We start from the raw sequence: 19,323 nt of genomic DNA, 5'->3' as shown, positions 1-19,323 counted from the left end.
TTTGGTCCGTGGTACCCGTGTTTACCTAGATACGGCAAACCCATTATCCCATTAGCTGCCACTATGTCGAACAACTGCTCTTTATTTCTTCCTGCTTCCAATTCAAAGATTAATATAAATTCTATTAATGTATCACTATATATATAATATGAAAATTTTATATTAATAAATATTTTTCATTCGTACAAAAATCAAGTATTTAAATTTTATAATGAAAATAAAAAGAATTAGAAAGTTGAAACTTTTTTTTTCCATTAGCTTTCTGAACGTAATCCTTAAAGATAACTTTCACTATAATTGCGGAAAATCTTTCGTAAAGATGAATCCAAAAACGAAAAAGCAAATACAAGTAGTTGATAACGACGTCTTTGTTTGTCTGTCCTGATATGGGAGTCTTGGCCGAAAGTATTGAGAACAAGCTGTAAAAATAAAATTAATTAAATTTGAGCTTAAAAGTTTGGAGTAGTTTTATGGACTCTGTCTCAAGAAGATTTTGAGATGAGATATTTTTAAACTCGACAAAGCAAGCTACGATGGCTAAGAGGATTGAGTATTCACCTCCTAATGATGTGACCAATGGATTGAAACCTAGTGGTGGTTGGTTGCTCCTGGCTTACATCGATCACAGCACGGACATTAAATATTCATAGTGGTAGATGGATAATGGATTGGATTCCCGTTGCCGCCGTCGGCTATTGCCGTAAGTTTTCGTGGCTTTCCTCTTCATGTAATGCTTAGTTTTATCAAAAAGTCCTCCGCAAAGACTAGTTTGTATTAATTTTTGATCCCGGAGTTCCCTTGTCTTCTGGGTTGTGCTTTAAATTTACAAGGCTACCTAGTTGAAAAGGGATAGTTGTAAACTCAAAATTGGGTTATAAACTAAGAAGATTATTTTATATTATTAATTTTCATAGGGTTGTGCTTTTTTATCTGACATGTGTGTTGCTTAGTTTTGAGGTCGGGCCTCGAAAAGTAAGATCGAACCCATTTCTAGCTTGAGTAGCGTTACACCCGATCGATATGCGCAGAATATAGTTGGTCTGTGAATCTTGCTAAATCAGGAATGCTATTAGTGCTGTGCGTTTAATTAAATTATTCTAGACAATGGAACAAATTGATTTAATACACCCTTCACACAAAGGAATGATCTGTTCGTTGTTGTAAATATTAGTATTTAATCTTGTTTGAAGTATAAAGATAAAAGAAAATATTTTGTTTTCCTATTCGTAATTTTCAATGTCTGGCAGTTTATAAATTATATTCTATTGATTTTTTCGATAAAAATCATAGAAATCATAGCAACTGATTTCAATATTAAATATGGTATTGAAGCTTGGTGGATATGAGAGTTTTATAGATTTTGTTATCAAAAATTTTTAAAAATTTGTAGTTGGATGGAAGAATAAAAATAAATAATTTATAGAATAAAACAGTTGAATTCCTAGGTTTAAAATGACCGTTGTGCAATATTAGATTTCAATGTAAGTATGTCTGCAATAATTATGTTTTTTTTTTACTATTTTTGATTTGTCTAAACGTATCTCTTTTTTATCGCATTTTATTATCGCATCTTTATTATTGCATCTATTTATTATACATTTAGCATCGCTTTTAACTTCACTACAGATTTAAAGAAATAAAGAAAGATATGTTTTATCTGACATAAATAATCTAATAATGCACTCAGACAAAAATATGATTAAAACTACCAGAAAATGGTAAAATTTACACTATTTCTGGCTCTATGAGAACACCAAAAATCTCAGTATTTTTTTTCGGAAGTGCTTAAATAATGACTTTGGTAAAATTAACAAAATATGGTTTTATACTATGGATAAATTTTTGCAAATGTAATAAATTTTGGTAATTTTAATCATGATACCTTAAGGCATGGCATAAAATTGTTCATTCTATAAATTCACTTTGCATATTTGTATATTTTGCAAACTGTGTGTTAATAAGAATTATAATTTTAAAAAGCAGAATTTCTAGAATATCGTTACCATTTGAATGGAAAAATTAACAAATGAATGATTTAAATATTGTATATTTAGGTTTTATTATTATTTTTTTACGAGAAATGTCATTAAAATACAATGCAATAATTTTGCCAGAAATTTTTTGCCGTTGTACTTTTGAAACTTCTTCAAGCTTAGAAATCAATAAGCAAATACGAGGACTGAAATATTTGTATTGTATTTCGTATAAATATTTTCAAATATACATTAATTACTTTTCTTAATTTCGCAAAAAATTAAACATTTGAACTTGAAGCTTGTTTCAATATTCTCTTCATTTGTCTCAAGTAAGCGTTTTATCGTATACAAAAAGTAAGGTTCTCGAAGAAATTAAATGCTAAGTGGAGAAAATGATCTCAGAGCTGTAAAATCCATTCCGCTGTAAAATCTATTTTATCGTAAAAGCCATTTTTACCGTAAAATTTCAAACCGTAATCTTTGCAGCTATATTTATTTAGTTACAGGGATTCAATGGGTCTATGATAATTATTACTGTAAAAATTACGGTATATTATATTTTAGTTTCGCAACATGCTCCGGTAAAAATGAATTTTTCATTAAAAAGTACCGGCACACTGAGTGCCGGTACTTTTCACTGTAGTTTGATATTAATTTTTTTGCAGTGTATATTTTATAATCAAAACATTTTTAAACACTTTGAGCAGTGATTTAAGAATTTTAAGAATTTGGTGGCACAGTGGTTGAGAAACACTAATTTAGAGTCTAGTTTTTAAAAAAACATTTACATTTAAAAGATTAAAAATCTATGGAATATGGGAATAATTTATCGACAATATTTATATTACAAATTTTACTGAACAGAAATTTACCTTGCCTATTGACTATTGACTCATTGCTATTAACGTTAATATTCATGTTTAATAAAAAAGAGGTATTTTATCAAATTCAAAGGGTGGAATATTACAATCAAAACTCCTTAAAGCATAAGACTGCGTCAAACAAACACATATGACGATGGAACTATTTGTATTTCATTTAAATATTTGCAAATATAATACATATTTTCTTTTCTTAGTTTCTCTAAAAATAATAACTTTTACCATGAATTGTTTCTCTTCATTTGTGCCAAAAAGAAGTGGTATATTGTTTTAGCGTATAATTACCAAACTTACGCTTGTTCAAAGAAATTAGTTACTACGTTGTAGCAACACCCTTAGAGCTTTCTCCTTCCTCCCCTACTACAGTCAGTGTTCCTGAAATATGTATCCACAAGCAAATGATTGAAAAGCAGAGGTCTTAAACTGACGGCGCCAATGGTTAAACAAACGACAGCCAGCAAGCATGTGGATATTAATTAACCAAAATCAATGCAAGTGTGGGAAAGTGCAAACGCTTCTATGGTCAAATCTATCTCTTCAGCACAGATCCCCCCTTCTCTAATCTAAATATTGATTCTAATATAACATCTTGGCGGTAGTTCAATGCATTGGATCCTGTGTCATTTCCTTAGCTAACATGCTTCACTGAGTGAAACGAAAAGAGAATAAATATATTACTCTTCCTCTATGTTTCAAGTTTAGATCGAATAAAGTGTCTATTGGATTTTCAATCATTAGTTCTTCTTTTTATTACGCCCAACATTTTCTATAAAATACGGTACCTACCCAAAAGTACTTCGCGAACGAGAAGGTTGAGAACGAGAGAGTTATTTCGTGAAAAAAATGAAGTGTTCGTAAAATTATTCTTCGCTTAATACACAAATTTTAATTAGGTGAGTCTACTTAATTAAAATTATTACTTTTTTTAAAAATTATGTTCATTTTTTCAGTAAGTAAATTATTTAATAAATAACTTTCCTTCGCCTTTGTTGACAAAATATATTTGCTGCGTTTGTTTAAATTAAATATGAGTAGTGACTTTTAGGAGCATATTTATTAAATAGCAGTATGCATTTTGAAAAAAAGATATTTTGGGGTTGTTTAGTAAATAAAATAAATTCAGATGAACGCTTTTAAATTATCAATTTATTTTGTAGTGCATTTTCATAATATTATGTTAGGTGTTGTGGAAGTATGAATGACTGTTTTGCACATCTTTTTCGCATCTGCATAAATTTCTAATATTAGGATTTTAATAAAATGCACCTCTGGTGTTTTTAAAAGGTTGTTGAGATCTTATTGGTTTTTTACAATAATATTGATCCAAGGTACGAGATGGTAAGGAAACCATCTTGTATCTTGGATTGCCATACACTGAATCTTGAGCAATTGGATGTTGCTTCTTAGACTTTGAGCTTATTGTGAGCTATTTGAGTTATTTTCTTTTAAACTTCGTATTTTTTTTAAACTTTTAATATTTATACTATTATTTATATTGTAGCCAACGTACGCGCACCCTAAAAAATAACTTAATTGAAGATCAAGGTAATATCAAAGAATATTTTTTTGTTGAAATATTTCAAAAATTCGTAGATTTACGAAAAACATAAAAATTTAAGCATATGGGGAGGAGCACACTGTGAAATATATTCCGGTAAATGCACCGTACTGTATAGTAATGATATTTCTGGTAATGATATTTCTGGTTAATAACTATAAAATATACGATTTTTAAACCTCGCATTTTGGTAATTTTTTCATTCATATGATATCGGTTTACCAGAAGTTCTGGTTTTCAAAATAATTTTTATTGCCATGTATTTAGTAAGAAAATACAAAACTGAAAAGTAAATTGAAATGAATAAATTGTTTTTATACCCTGCTCTAAGGTATCATGATAATATAACCAAATTGTACCACGTTTATCAAATTTCATCACATATCATAAAACCATATTTAATTATTAATTATAGATATAATTAACTGAATTTTTCTTATTTGGAGACATTAAGAATGGTGGCGATGACTAATAAGCTAAAACACATCTTATTTTCCTACTTTTGATGCCAATTTTTAAATTTTTTAAAAGGCCTTATGAATCACGATATTTAAATACGCATTAATGAAAAATGGCCATCTCTCTTCAATTTTATTGGGCCATATCACCAAAAGTTGGTGATGAGATGGCCACTGAATTTATAGCGCCACTTCACTATAATATCCCTATGTTTTTTATTCAAGGGCTATATACTCGTATGTGCTTTAAACGTAGAACTAGCTGACAAAAATATAACCTACTCATTAAAATGCAAGAAAATACTTAATTTACGAATAATATTTGATCCCTAAATGAAATAAACATTAACATACTTTTTTGTCACGAAAAGTAATGCTTTATCCCTATTGATAAGCGAGTTAAACTGCTTTCTGCAAAGCTGCATCCGTTGTGATATTTTAAAAAAAGATCAGTGATATTTGAACTGACTATCTCTCTTCCATGACCATATAACCTGGACTTACTTTTAAATTAAAACTAAAGGTATATTATTATTTTTTCTTCTCTTAGTCTTAGGTTTTTCATTAATAAAAGTTTACCCTATTTGCTGTGCATAAAAATATAAATTTTTGGAACTCTTGTTAAAATAACACGGTGAAGAACATGCATATGCCTAATAATTCTAACAATATCATTTCTTTGTTAGTGGGAGTACTGCTTATCTCTATCTATGCCTATTCGTGCTTAATACTTACTAGTATAATACCTAATGCAGTAAAATCGCCAGAAAAGACCAAATTCGCATAGCGACCATCTCTATTTGTTACCAATTGTGGGAGGCACGGAATTTTTTACTCTGTGTTGACGAAAACCTTTAGGAGAGATCATCAAAACCTCTCAAAGTGACCGGACGAACCTCCTCCCCAAATGCGAAGTAGGTCAGATAAAGAAACTGGAAGAAATATCGAAATAAAAATATTAACAAAAGAAATAAGTAATTTCAAATGTATTCGAAATATTTTTGAGTGGCTCTTATTTAGAGAGCTCTTCCTGACGATCTCTGAATGAGATTGTCAACCTCATATTACAGTCAAAATGCACTCAAGACGATTCTATCAATGGTTTATTTTTAGAGTTAAAAGTTATATACGAAAAATAAGCATCTGAAGCAAATGACTCATTTTTTAAACTAAATTATTTTTTGTGGTATAAAACTAAATGCAAACTTATACAAAAGAACATAATTGCTTATTTAGTTAAAATAGTTCTATCATTTACTTAATTATATGAGTAGGGATAATTTTTATTGACGCTAAATTTGGTTCATCCATCTAGTTTTCATGACGAAACACGAGTGGCATTTCTGCCCCAAGAAAATGAGTCTGAGGAAAATTATAATCGTTTGCGTACCCTCGATAACATTTTGAACTCAATGGAGGTAACTCCTGAAAATGACCAACCTCCCTCCATTAACGATCATTTTACTTTAGAACAGAGAAAGGTCACTCCTTAGAGGTTTCACTGCATTTTTCGTAAAAAAATACTAAATTATTTTGATTCATATTTAAATTAAAAGCTTTAATTTAGATGTAATGTTGTTAATATTTATCTGACAGGAATTAATAATTATGATGCATTCATATGTTTTCATTAATTTGCGATCTGAAAAGATGTATAGTCAAAAGCTTTGTAGACTAACGTTCCTGGCAGAGCATGTAAAATTGTCGAGGTTTTTCGAGCCCAAGAATATATTATATAATTGTTGTAATAACCAAATGTATTATTATATAGGTATAAAAGCACTATTAGGATCAAAAGAGAGTTCATAATTATTAATTTATTAGCTTTTATTAATTAAAATATTCTCTATTTCTAGTTCCTTTAAATTTCAATGCTTAATTATTCGAGATTAAAAGGCATATATCAATCCAGTAAATATTATTTCAAATATGTTGTCATAATCATAGTTTGAATTACATGTCCTTCATGCAGGGTACATGTCCTTCATGCATTGGAAAAATGTTGAAGTTTTTCGAGCCCAGGAATATATTATACAATTGTTATAATAAGCAAATGTGTTATTTTACTCAACTAAAAGCAATATAGATAGTTAAAAGCACAATAGATAGAATAAAAGAGAACTAATAATTATTAATTTATTAATTTTCACAATTGAAATATTCTGGACACCTAGATTCCTTTACATTTCAATGCATTACTATTGGAGATTTTGCGATAAATATCGTTCCAGTCAAATATTATATCAAATAAGTTGTCACATTCTTGGCTTGAACTACATGCCCTGTTTCAGGGCATCTAAAAATGCTGAGATTTTTCTAGTCAAGCAATATATTACACAGTTTATAATAAGCAAGTGTGTTATTATATTGACCTATAATGCACTATAGATAGTTAAAAGCACTACAGATGGGATAAAAAACAAAGCAATAATTATTAATTTATTAACTTTCATAAAATAAAATATTGTATGAATCTTGATTCTTCCAAATTTCAATGCAATTCTTTTAAATTTCTATTTGAGATTCAGAGGTAAGCATCATTCTAATCTAATATAATTTCAAATAAGTTGTCATATATAGTTTGAATCACATATCCTGTGGCAAGGCATGTAAAAATATTGTTTTCGAGCTTAGGAATATTTTTACAATTGTTATAATAACCAAATAAGTAATTGCGATGGAATAAAAACACTATGAATAGTTAAAAGCAATACTGATAGTTAAAAGTACTATTGATAGAATGAAAAGAGAGCTAACAATTATTAATTTATTAACTTGCATAAATTAAAATATTCCATAAATCTAGATTCCTTTTAAATTCTATGCATAACTATTCAAGATTGAGAGGTAAATATCGTCTCAGTCAAACATTATTTCAAATATGATGTCATATTCTTAGTTTGAACTACATGTCCTGCCATCAAACTGATTCATAGAAGATATGAAGGAATGAACTAACGTTCGAGCACCAATCGAGTCAGAAACTTGTTTCAGAATAGAGAAATCAATTGTAATGAAAACGTCATCTTAGAGTCATAGCTGTAATTAACATTCGATCATTTTAAAACCGTTACATTTAGCGGGATTTCAACTACTGCTTGGAAAATTGGAAATGTTCTTCAAATATTTATTCGCTAATCTTTAGGAAGTAAAAGTTTTAATAAAATGAGAGTATACAATTAAAAGACATTTAAATTGTGAATTTTGAAAATGATTTATCTCTTCATATTTTAAATTGATATGATCATTGTTTTCAAAATTTAAAAATAAGCTTGTAATAAGTATCACTTTAAATGAGTACAAATATTTTTAGTCATGAAATATATTACAATTTGTGCTTAGCCAGTTAAAATAAAAACGTAATATAAAAACTTCTAATATTTCAAATATAATGCCATTAACCCCTTGTCATACGAAGACGTCTGGGAGACGTAATTTGTTTCTTATGTCAAAGCAATAATTGACGTGTCTCAGACGTCTTCAACACAGAGATGCCACCTTGCTCAGGACAGTAAATAAGTACTATTTTAAAGTGGTAGCTTATCGATTGTGATTCTTGGCTTAATAAATTCAATTTAGTAGATTTTTATCCACCACTATTTCTAAATAATTCTTAGGCTTATATAATTCCCCCCTTCATAGTAGTTATGTCATGCTATACCTTTTAAAAAACATGCAAAAATAGTCAAATATTTGCAAAATTTAGTTTTTAGTTATTTACAGTTTATTTTAAAAATTATTTTGGCGTGTCGGGAGCAGTTGGCATCTCTGTCAACATTCCGTTGCGAGTTGTTGTTCACAATGCAATCAAAGGTCATTTCTATATCAAGAAATTAGTAATTCCGCACAGTTTAGAGTTTCAAAATGATATGTTAATTGGTTAATGCAAATAAAAAAAAATAAGCATAGTTGAATGAATAAAAATATAAAAATAATGTGAAAATTGGGATATTTTAGTAGTTTAACTACAATTTTTAACTCGAGTCACATTTATATTTAATAATTAACAGTTTTTTTTAAAAATCTACTTCGGATAATTTTGGATCAGAAATTTGAAGAAAACTATTTAAATACTTCTCTGCAGCAGGAGATCGCTTAATGTTCGAATCTTGTTAGTTTAGTTTTTAAAACACAATCTTTTAAAAAATGTAAAAGCCAGATTTTCAACGAAATGCGTACGCTCCAAAATTTGATGAAATTACTTCTTTACTCGTATGTTACCTCAGTGAATTCTGGGATTTCAACTTAATTTAAAACTTTGTACGCTGTATGAATTGGTTCTAGGCTTAGCACGCTCGACAGTCAAACAGATTTTTTAAGTTTGAACTCTGGTAACGACCGAGTACTTACTTAATTCAAACGCATTATATGTTCTATTTCCTATTTAATTATGTTAAATAATGTGTTTATTTAAGCCTAATGCTTTTGATGAAGTGCATATCCTTAAGCGATTATAGTAATTTCCTCAATTTTACAAAATGTGTGGCTGGGACATTTTTTTCTTCCTCTCCAAAAAATAGTTTTACAACTAATGAATATTGATTTTACATCTTTTATAATTGTCCAATAGATGACTGATAGATTTCAAAATTAAAAATCTCGGCAACAGAGGGTGAAAGAGACAGGAAACAAATGATATGTTTATGGTGAAAGGTATAAATATTTTATACGGAAATTTTGGAAATTAATCAAAAAGATTTTTACAGATGGTGCTGCAAGCCTTTAACGACCAGGGCTATGTGCTCAAGCGCGAAAGGAGGTGGTCGTGGCGGATTAAGAGGTACCATGCAGTCTATTCAACACCGTGTGTCTTGGAAAATGGAATATCACAAGTTAGATTACAATCCTATGGCTTTTGTAGTCTTTTAAATTACTCGTTATGCTTACAACGCCATCTAGTGGTAACTTTTCTAACTCAATTTCAAAATTTATGCATAAAATGTTGCAGTTGCGGCATGTTGCACAACAAATATGCCGTTTTTTTCAACCCATCATTGTCCTTTTAATCCGAGATTTTTAGTTTTGAAATCAGTTTTCCGTTGGACATTTTGTATCTTCGTATAAATTGATTTTAATTCGATATTAAGAATTTTCTAAGAATCATCAGTTTAAATCTAAATGTAAGTATGTCTTCTAAATAAGTATTATTTACTAAGTATAAAAAGACATAATGAGTTAAAAAATATTTTTTTCAAATGTATTACATTTATAATGGTTATAATGATTATTAAAATATTTATTACATTCTTAACATACCACTTTGAATTTCAATTAGAAATCATTTATCGTAAGTTATGGTAATGGTTATGTGTTTAGATATGGTAAGTATGGTCATAGTTATGCATTTGTAACTAGTAATAAGAAGGAAAATTACAATATATAAAGATTGTAAAAATTAAATCAAAATTGTCATGCAAAAGAATAAAAATGAATCTCATTTTTCATTACGCTTTCGATATCGTATTTTTATTATTATTCATTTCTAATAATAACAATAAAATTTTTAAAGCATAATCCTCAAACACGGCTTCGTTAATTCAGACGTATTTCTGTTCTTTTTAAAAACAATTTATTTTCAAACTACTGTAGAATTTTTTTTGTGATAGAGATTAAAAGAAAATATTAATTCTTAAGGCACTCATTAATATGTCTATGTTTTTTTTAAATGAGGAAATTAATTTAAAAAAAAAACGTGTTAGAATCACGTAAAAGGCAACAATTCTATTTCTGAGAACTTAAAAATTTAAATATTTTACTACACTGTTTCACGATAGTTTTAATAATCTCAATTTTTACAGGTTATAAAATGAAATAGTATTAAAAAGAAATCGTTTTTATAAGTAAACAAACATACCATGATATTTTCTTTGAAAATATTATAATTTTACTGGAATTATAGAAACTAAAATACACGAACTTTCAAATTTAAAATAAATGTTATTTGAAGGAAATGAAAAAAACCTAGTTTAAAACCTAGTTAAAAGCTTAGTAAACCGTATTAGCTTGTTACTAGACAAAAATTTTAATCTTCTTACGTTAAAGGAGAGAATCAGATTTTTTTTTTCATCTGTAAGAAATTAGGATATGCTGCTGACCATTTGGATGATTCTCTTATATGATATTACCGAACGTGGACCGTATACACCTGAATGAAACAGGATGCCACATGAGGCCGATAATTCAATTTTCGACTAACCCCAAGTTAGGACCCAGCATTATTGTGCCAGGAGTGAAGCAAAGCAATCCACTCAGAGAAAATCTGAACACAATCTTTTAGCTCAAACAATGTTTTATTCGATATCCATTCTTTGCATTGAAGTGCAGATTTTTTTCCGTGATTTCATTTTATGCTTTTTGCCTACAGTAATGTTCAAATGTCTATTAATTTGTGTCATCTCATTTTGACTGAACACAGACTTCATTTTTTTAAAGTAGTTTAGTGATATGTTTGATACTTTAAAGGTTGGAGTCCCATTGTAGGCACAATAAGTATAATTAACTTCATCATAATATCATCATGAAGAAGAAAATATTTATATACGTTGCAAAAAATAGATAAAATATTACGAAGCTTTTGAGGAAACCTTTATTGGTATATGATCCGAGCAAATATCTCGTTAATGTGAATAATACATATCGTAACTTCTACAGGTAAATGAATTTCGTCGAAATTAAAGAAATATTTCGCCATTTTATTCTTTCCAAAAAAATAAATATATGAAACCTTGTAGCGGCAAATGTGTACAACTTTTCTAATAATCACTTTATCGTGTTTTGTACTGTTACCTCTAAAATTTGGGTTATGCTGTGATCAATATATTAACTTTGGTAACAGTGTTGCCAAGGTTCGAAAAAGAAATCAACAAAGGAATTACTCGAAACATTTAACATTTACAACCAATTTTATTAAAACTAAAATTTTCAAGCAAAAACAAACTCAAGTCATTTCCAAATGCTATCAAGAAGGTATCACAGATTTCCAAATTATTAGTTACTTCAGGTTTAAAATTTAGCAATACGAAAATACATTTTCAATAAAATGTCATTAAACATATAAACCTCAATATTCCAACATTCCAAATCCAGTAAAAACAATTAAGAATAAAAGGCACACTTATCTTAAATCTACTAAAAGTAATTAAAAATAAAAATTCCAATATTCTCTAAATCCTACAAATACGATTAAAAATAAAAAGCATATTTATCTTAAATTCTAGTAGAAGCAATTAAAAATTAAGGTAAAGTATTATTTTAAAACTGTACAAAAATTTAACTTAGAGTTTACAAATTCAAATCAAATTACAGACCAAATTCCTGGAATGCCCACCGGTATTACCGCCAGACTCGTGGATCAGGTCAATATTCCAGTTTCTGATAGACAGCACGCTCAAACTCTTTTCAGACTTCCTTCTAGCATGGCTGTAAGCACCCGTGGATCAACAGACTTACAGCATTGGAACGTCTTGGATAGGAAAACAGATCCGGACTTCGCATTAGAGGCTTCGGGCTAACTTCGTCCAATACTTCCGCTCATCCACTCAGGGGCTCCGGCCTTAGCTCATTTACTCAGCGGCTCCGACTTTAGTTCGTCATCTCAGCGGCTCCGACTGTAGTTCGTCATCTCAGCGGCTCCGACTGTAGTTCGTCATCTCAGCGGCTCCGACTGTAGTTCGTCATCTCAGCGGCTCCGTTCATCATCAACTCAGCTATTCTTCACCTCCTGTTATCCTCTTGTCAGCAAGGCAAATGAATCTTAAACCGACCTTTTCTTCCATGAGCAGCAGTGCAACCAGTGAACGTCACAACAAAAAAAAAACTTTCCGTGATAAAAACAGTCACATATTAAATAACCTATTATAAAAGTGACAAAAAAATACTAATTAAATATAAATAAACTTAAATACACATAATTCAACACAAAAATCTCAGTTTAAAAAGATGATTAAAATTTCTAATAAATATCACTATTCTGATTGAATTTAAAATTTTGATGGTGGTGCCACCTGGACAAAAATCATGTTATACACCATTAAAACTCTCAAGAATTCGAAAATAAGCAGAGTTAACCAGTGCAGCCATCTATTGAGAAAATCAGTGAACTATTTCCGCTTAAAAAGTAATCCATCTTTATAAGTATTTATAAAAAATAAAAAAAATACAATGAATTTCTATTTATTTCACGATTTACTATACAGATGGATCAATGGCAACAGGGGTACGAGGCACACACCTTGACCACCATACCGTTGGCTCGACTTACTGCGTCCCTTCATTTTTGATCATTATTATCAGCATTTATTATCAGCTAGTCTTCAGTTATTAAAACCTATTCAGAAATAATTGAATTTCGAAAGAAACGTTATGGAACGCACTCGTGTCTTAATAAATATCAAATATTTATTGACTGGGGAAAATACCAAAGTGAGAAAAACAAGTTTAAAGATTATATTTGTGAATGGTTATTATTTTTAAATTCTGAAGCTGTATTTAACTTCCCCCTTGCAATACATTTTCTGAATATCATTTCATTAAATATCTGAATAAAATATTTTCATTAAATATCTGGATAAATTTTTTAAAAAATATTACATTGTTGCACAAAGAAAAATGCGTAAAAATTAATAGATGAAGAAAAATCTAACTATTAAATGTGTTTTTGACAAAAAAATATAGAATTAAAATAAGCATGTAAATACGAAGTAATGTTAGCTAAATATATAATATTATAAAGTAATGTTAGCTAAATTTGTTTACATTGGTTGCGCCCCTTCAAATATCTAAAATTGTTGAAACATCAATAAAAAAAAAACACTTGAATTTTTTTTTCCAATTAAGAAATCATTTTGAAATTTTTTAAACATATTTCAAAATGCTTTTACAATTGATTAACACTAAAATCTCAAAATCAAATTTCTGGCCATATTTTGGATACTGGACAATTTGTTTTTTTTTGTCAGAGTCTGAGTTGAAAAGAATTCGACGCACCAAGACGCGCAAAATCGACTCTCGATCAGGCTGGAATGATGCCGACTGGGGACGTATAGTCTTTAGCGACGAATCCCGCTTCCAACTATGTCCTGGCGATCATCGAAGACGTGTTTGGAGACACACAGGGCAGAGGGGGGTCCTGCCTTCACTATTGCACGAAACATCGGCCCTCAACAAGGCATTATGGTCTAGGGTGCCATTTCCTTTGACAGCCGGACCCCTTTGGTAGTCATTAGAGGTACACTTACTGCACAGCAGTACGTCGACAACAGCCTAAGACCTGTTTTGCTACCGTTCCTTTTGCAGCCCCTTGGGCTGGTTTTTCAGCAGGACAATGCCAGACCACATACGGCAAGTGTTGCTATGAACAGTCTGCAAGCTTTTAAAACTCTTCCTTGGCCTGCCAGATCACCAGATTTCTCTCCCATCGAGCATGTTTGGGATATGATGGGAAGGCGATTGCCTCTGGCACGGAATGTTGATGACCTCGTTGCACAATTGGATCGAATTTGGCAGGAAATACCACAAAAGACCATCCGGGAGCTTTATCGGTCTATGCCACGCCGTGTGGCAGTTTGTATCCAGGCTAGAGGCGGGTCATCACCCTATTGAACTTGTTACTGTAACTCTGCAATAAATTATTCAATTATTCTGAAATTTTAATCATTTACTATTCTGTACATGGTCTTCCTATCCACCAATTTTCGTTTCAATCGGACAACTCCTTCTAGGTGCGTCGATTTTTTTGTTATAGAGTGTATTTTGATTTTGCTAATCCTGTAAAAACAGGAATTGCATTGCAATTGTGTAATAATTTAGTTCAGTAATTCACAGTGTTAAACCAAACGAACGAAATGAAAAGGCATCGATATTAGGATTTTACGCCTCTTTTGTTAAATAGTTCATTAAATAGTTTGTTTTGCTTAAATTGTTCATCACTGCACAATATTCAAACTACCAGTGAGGATCTAGTTAAATACGTTTGCCTACTCAATCCTCTTGAGCCTACCGTGAGCCTACCGTAGTTTTCATTACTCTTTCTACAAGTGCTGTGAAAAAGAGTTTCTTAAAATGGAGCAAAAATAAGTCAAAATGGCTCCAAAACAAATGTAGACAAATTAAGAACCTCATGCATTTATTATTGAGTATAGTGGGAGAAAAATTGAAACAGTATATACTCTTTTTGAGCAAAATGCATAGTCTTAAAAATTATGTGGAGGGAGAAATGTGTGAGAAAGATGTTGGTTGCCTGCCTGAAGGATTTGAACCAAGGTTATCCTGGTTCATAATAGAATGTTCTAACCGCCATAGCTGTACATCCCAGTTCAGAAGCTCTGCATAGTGCCTACAACAATGGCACACGACTTACATTCCGTTCACCTAAAATTTTGAGATACATCAAAATGAACAACAGCTGAAATTAAAATTATTGCTCTCCATACGAAGTTACTACAAATTACAACCTTTTGTACCATTGAATTTGAAATTAGTCTGTCATGATGTGTCATTGCGGTGTCTCCTATATAAAACTTCCTAACTCTCCCTGGTCGGGGATCTAAAACTATGGTGCTTAGAACATCCAACTATGAACTTCGTTCGAATTCTGTGAGCAGCCAATGAACATCGCTCAAACGCATTTTTCCCTCCGCATGCACTTTGCTCATAAATGAGAGTATACGATGTTTCGATTTTGAGTACAGGGGATTTTCAAATTCTATTATATTTTTTTCAGAGCTATTTTGACGCATTTTTATTCAGTTTAAAAAACTCTTTTTTACAGTGTAGGTCTCAAATCAGAACACATGCGAAGTTTTAAAGAGTTACACATGCTCTTATGTGAACTGGATAATAAATGATAGTACATACTGATCACACCTTCTACTATCATCGTGAATAGTGGCGTCGTAACGCTACTGCATCACTAATAAATAGTAGTTTAAAAAATATTTGTCTCAAAGTGTCTAGCTAAACAAACTCATCTAACACATCAGCGTGAAAATTCATCAAATTTGTATTAAAATATATTTAAACTAGGCTATATTTGAAAATTATACGCCAGTTAAGAATTTGTTTGCTTTTATTCAGTCAACAATAATTAAAGTAAATTAACATTTTAATTCTTTACAAAATGAAGTAATCATAAGCGTCGCTGAAATATAATTTATTATTCTTTAAAATATCTCATTCCTCTCTATTTATCAAAATAATCGATATAATTACATTGAAAGTATTTGATTTGATGAGATATAATCCTATTGTTCAATGAAAATTAGAAAGGAGCACACAGGTAATAAAAGAAATTATTACTTGCATATAAAATCAATTATTATTAATTACAGCCATTTATTATACAATAACTTAAGTAAAAATGCTTTTATCTTTGGCATTGAGACAAGTGATAAAACAAGTGAATAAGAAAATGATTCTTTTTGATCATTGGCGGTAGGAAAGAAAGGAAAAGGTAAAGCGGCACTATCAATACTTATATCTACGATCTTGTAATTGCTAGAGAATTTTATTTTGCGAACAGACGGAGAAATCTGGAATGGAATACCAGGAAATTCTCCCGCATTCTCACAGAGGGCGCTGGTACACTTTGCAAGATTAAAGCGCTACACATGAGCTGTTATTTCAGACTATCTTCACCACGCTGAGTGGTTGGCTCGAACAGTTATACTGCTTCTGTTTTTAGGACGAGTCAGCACAAAGAGTTATTTAGCGCAAAAGTTTGAGTCTCGAAAACTTTTAAAAGTTTTGTTCTTGCTTCTAAAAGTTGCTCCTGAAAATAAAATTGAAGAATTCTGAAAAGTTTTAAATATTATGGTTTACTTTGGCTTGAAAAATAAAATAAAAGTTTGATAGAGAATTTTAGAGTGACGTGAGATTTAATTAAAGCGCGTTTTTTGAATAGAAAAAAAAATAAATGTCATGCTTTAAAATATTTTGCTGATAAACAATTTTTTGAACACTTTCAAAAGTTTTGTGCCATCACGTGAGAGTTATTTTATTTATACGGCTTACAAATGCGAAAGAGTGAATTTTACTTACCGTTTATGTTGTGGTACGCCTTCGTACATATCGATGGTAAGTTTATATTTTTTAAATGTTTATTCCATTTTCAAATATTTTCTTCAGCAACGGGAAAAATAATTATTATGACAAAACTTTCATCACTAGTAATGAACGTTTCTTTTAAATACAATAAAGCACGTCTTATAACGTTACATTTCAATTTGAAAGAAGAGTTTTGAATAAAAAACTCAAATTTTCATAAATACTTCTTTCTTAAATTATAAAATTATCGCTATGAAATAAGAAAATTTATTAATTGAATAAAAAAAATTTAGATTCGCAAGATTATTTTTAAAATTTTAAAAGCGTTTCAATTTTATTTTCTTTCAAATTAAAAGTAGTTATCATCCTGATATTTAGTTTTATTCTCTTCACAGATTTTAAGCAGTAGATGAACTGCGAATTTGATGTTGATACTTTTTTTAAAAATTTTATGCTTGGTAAATTCACCTCAAGCTTGTAATAAAACTTAACATATTAGTTTAGTTAACTTGAAATTTAAAAAAAAAATATTAATAAATACGTTCATCAACTAATAAATAATTATTTTTTCAACGTAACTGTCATATATTTTTTTAAGGATCATATATGTCATATATTTTTTATTTTGTTTGCGCACAAAAATTTTATCATAAATTTATTACGAAACAGGAATATATTTTTACATGCTTTATGTATTATCATTATGCAAATATTTTCTATTCAATAGTATTTAACAATAATATTTTCATTCTTTTAATTTATTTTATATACTCTCCATTCGCGTAATACTGTTATTTTCATATGAATCTGAAGAACTAGAAATTTGTCGAATAAGCTTTTAAAAAATGTTCTAATCAACCCTGGGAAAATGTTTTATAAATCATAAAATATGCAATCTTACATAAAATACTATTAAAATATTAATTTGTCGATAAAACATGTTATAAAATAGATCAAAGTATGATTAGGAATATTTAAACGCTTAAATTGCCTAAGTATATAATATTAATTGTAAATAGAACAAAAAGCTAAAAAAGTTTCTTCATCTTCATTAGTAGTTTTTATTAAATGTGAATCTACTTGCTCATCTTAAAATTTTCTAGCTTTTAATGAATAAATTGCTATAATTCTATTCTTAAATCAATCTTCTTTGCTGCAATTCTGTTGTAGTTTATAAATTTATTTTCAGATTTTCAGTTATAGTTTAAAGATTTAAATTTCAAATTTATATTCAGCTTCTACTCAATCTTATTTTTGAAATGAAAGAACCTTGTTACTAAATGCTCTTAAAACTTTTTCAATGAAATTGAAAAAATAATGTTTCAAAATGGCAATTGACAAAGACATAAAGGCTGATGGTCAATTTTAATTTGAATTATCAGATTGCTTCGATCTCGCGACGAATATTAACGCGGAGTTCCGTAATCTCCGAAGCAAATATTCATTTTTAGAATCCTTGCAGAAGTGAAATACGCACTTAGGAGTCTCAAAAATATTTAAGCGAGAAAGGAACAAAATAACTACTTCAATCTGTCACAGGAAACCAATGAAAAACACGAAAATCAGTTTGATTGTTTGACAGACTTTAAATATGTTTCAAATTTTTTTTTCCATCAGTTAAACAGGCTCTGCTTCGTATGCTTCAGTTGTGATTTGTCGGATATCGATACTGTTTTTGTTTTTCTTCACTTAAATATTAATGTGCAACACCTGATGCACTTGCACTGTAAAACGCTCCCGATTAAATTACGATAAAATTCACCGGCGCCCTGGTTGCAGGTTGTCTCTTTTTACCGACGAGTTTTGTTTGGCAATCGAGTTTTACGGAGCAAGAAATCTGATTTACCGTAATTTTTTCCGTAACATTTATTGTGAAATCACTGTAGTTAAATAATTATTATTGTAAAATATATGAGATAAATTTTATGGCAAAATTAATTTTACGGTAAAATTAATTTAACGGATCCCGGTTTTTTTCCCGTAATTTGATCCAGATTTGTTTACAGTGTACTTTTGGTCCTTATTTTTTACAAGGATTCTTAAAATGTGTGTTGATTACAAAAAAAGCATATTTATTTACGTTTAGGTATATTTAATTACTTTAATTTACATTTTATCAATTTGCATATAAATTCGTTATGAATGTAGTGTGTTCCAATGCAAGTTTTCTATAATAATTATTTAATCATGATTAATCCATACTTAAAACTAAATTAATCGCAAATGTCATCATTGGTTGAGTACAATAAAGCATAGATAATTAAGTAAAGCAGTTTTAAACAAAGAAAAGGGTAGGGAATGCTTGCATAGAGAATATTGATTAATTTATAATTTATTTATCATATTAATGCGATATAACTTGCTTTAAAGAAATATGAAGGCTTTTTACTTCAAAAAATATAGACCAA

General features: G+C 29.7%; 1 protein-coding gene across 1 annotated transcript in view; it reads left to right on the top strand.

The window, feature by feature from the left end:
* Window positions 1-16,459: 16,459 nt before the first annotated feature.
* LOC107447997 (carbonic anhydrase-related protein 10-like) overlaps window positions 16,460-19,323 on the top strand; it is a 610,624-nt gene continuing 607,760 nt past the window's right edge. The window contains exon 1 of the mRNA XM_071187366.2: window positions 16,460-16,945. Coding sequence (XP_071043467.1) covers window positions 16,885-16,945 — 61 coding nt within the window. The 5' untranslated portion in view covers window positions 16,460-16,884. The remainder of the gene's footprint in view (window positions 16,946-19,323) is intronic.

Source organism: Parasteatoda tepidariorum, chromosome 11 (genome assembly GCF_982258835.1).
Source record: "Parasteatoda tepidariorum strain Cologne lab strain chromosome 11, Ptep-v5.0, whole genome shotgun sequence".
Lineage (NCBI taxonomy): Eukaryota > Metazoa > Arthropoda > Arachnida > Araneae > Theridiidae > Parasteatoda > Parasteatoda tepidariorum.
The sequence above is the reverse complement of the archived record's forward strand: the minus strand, read 5'-3'. Positions and strand labels throughout refer to the sequence as shown.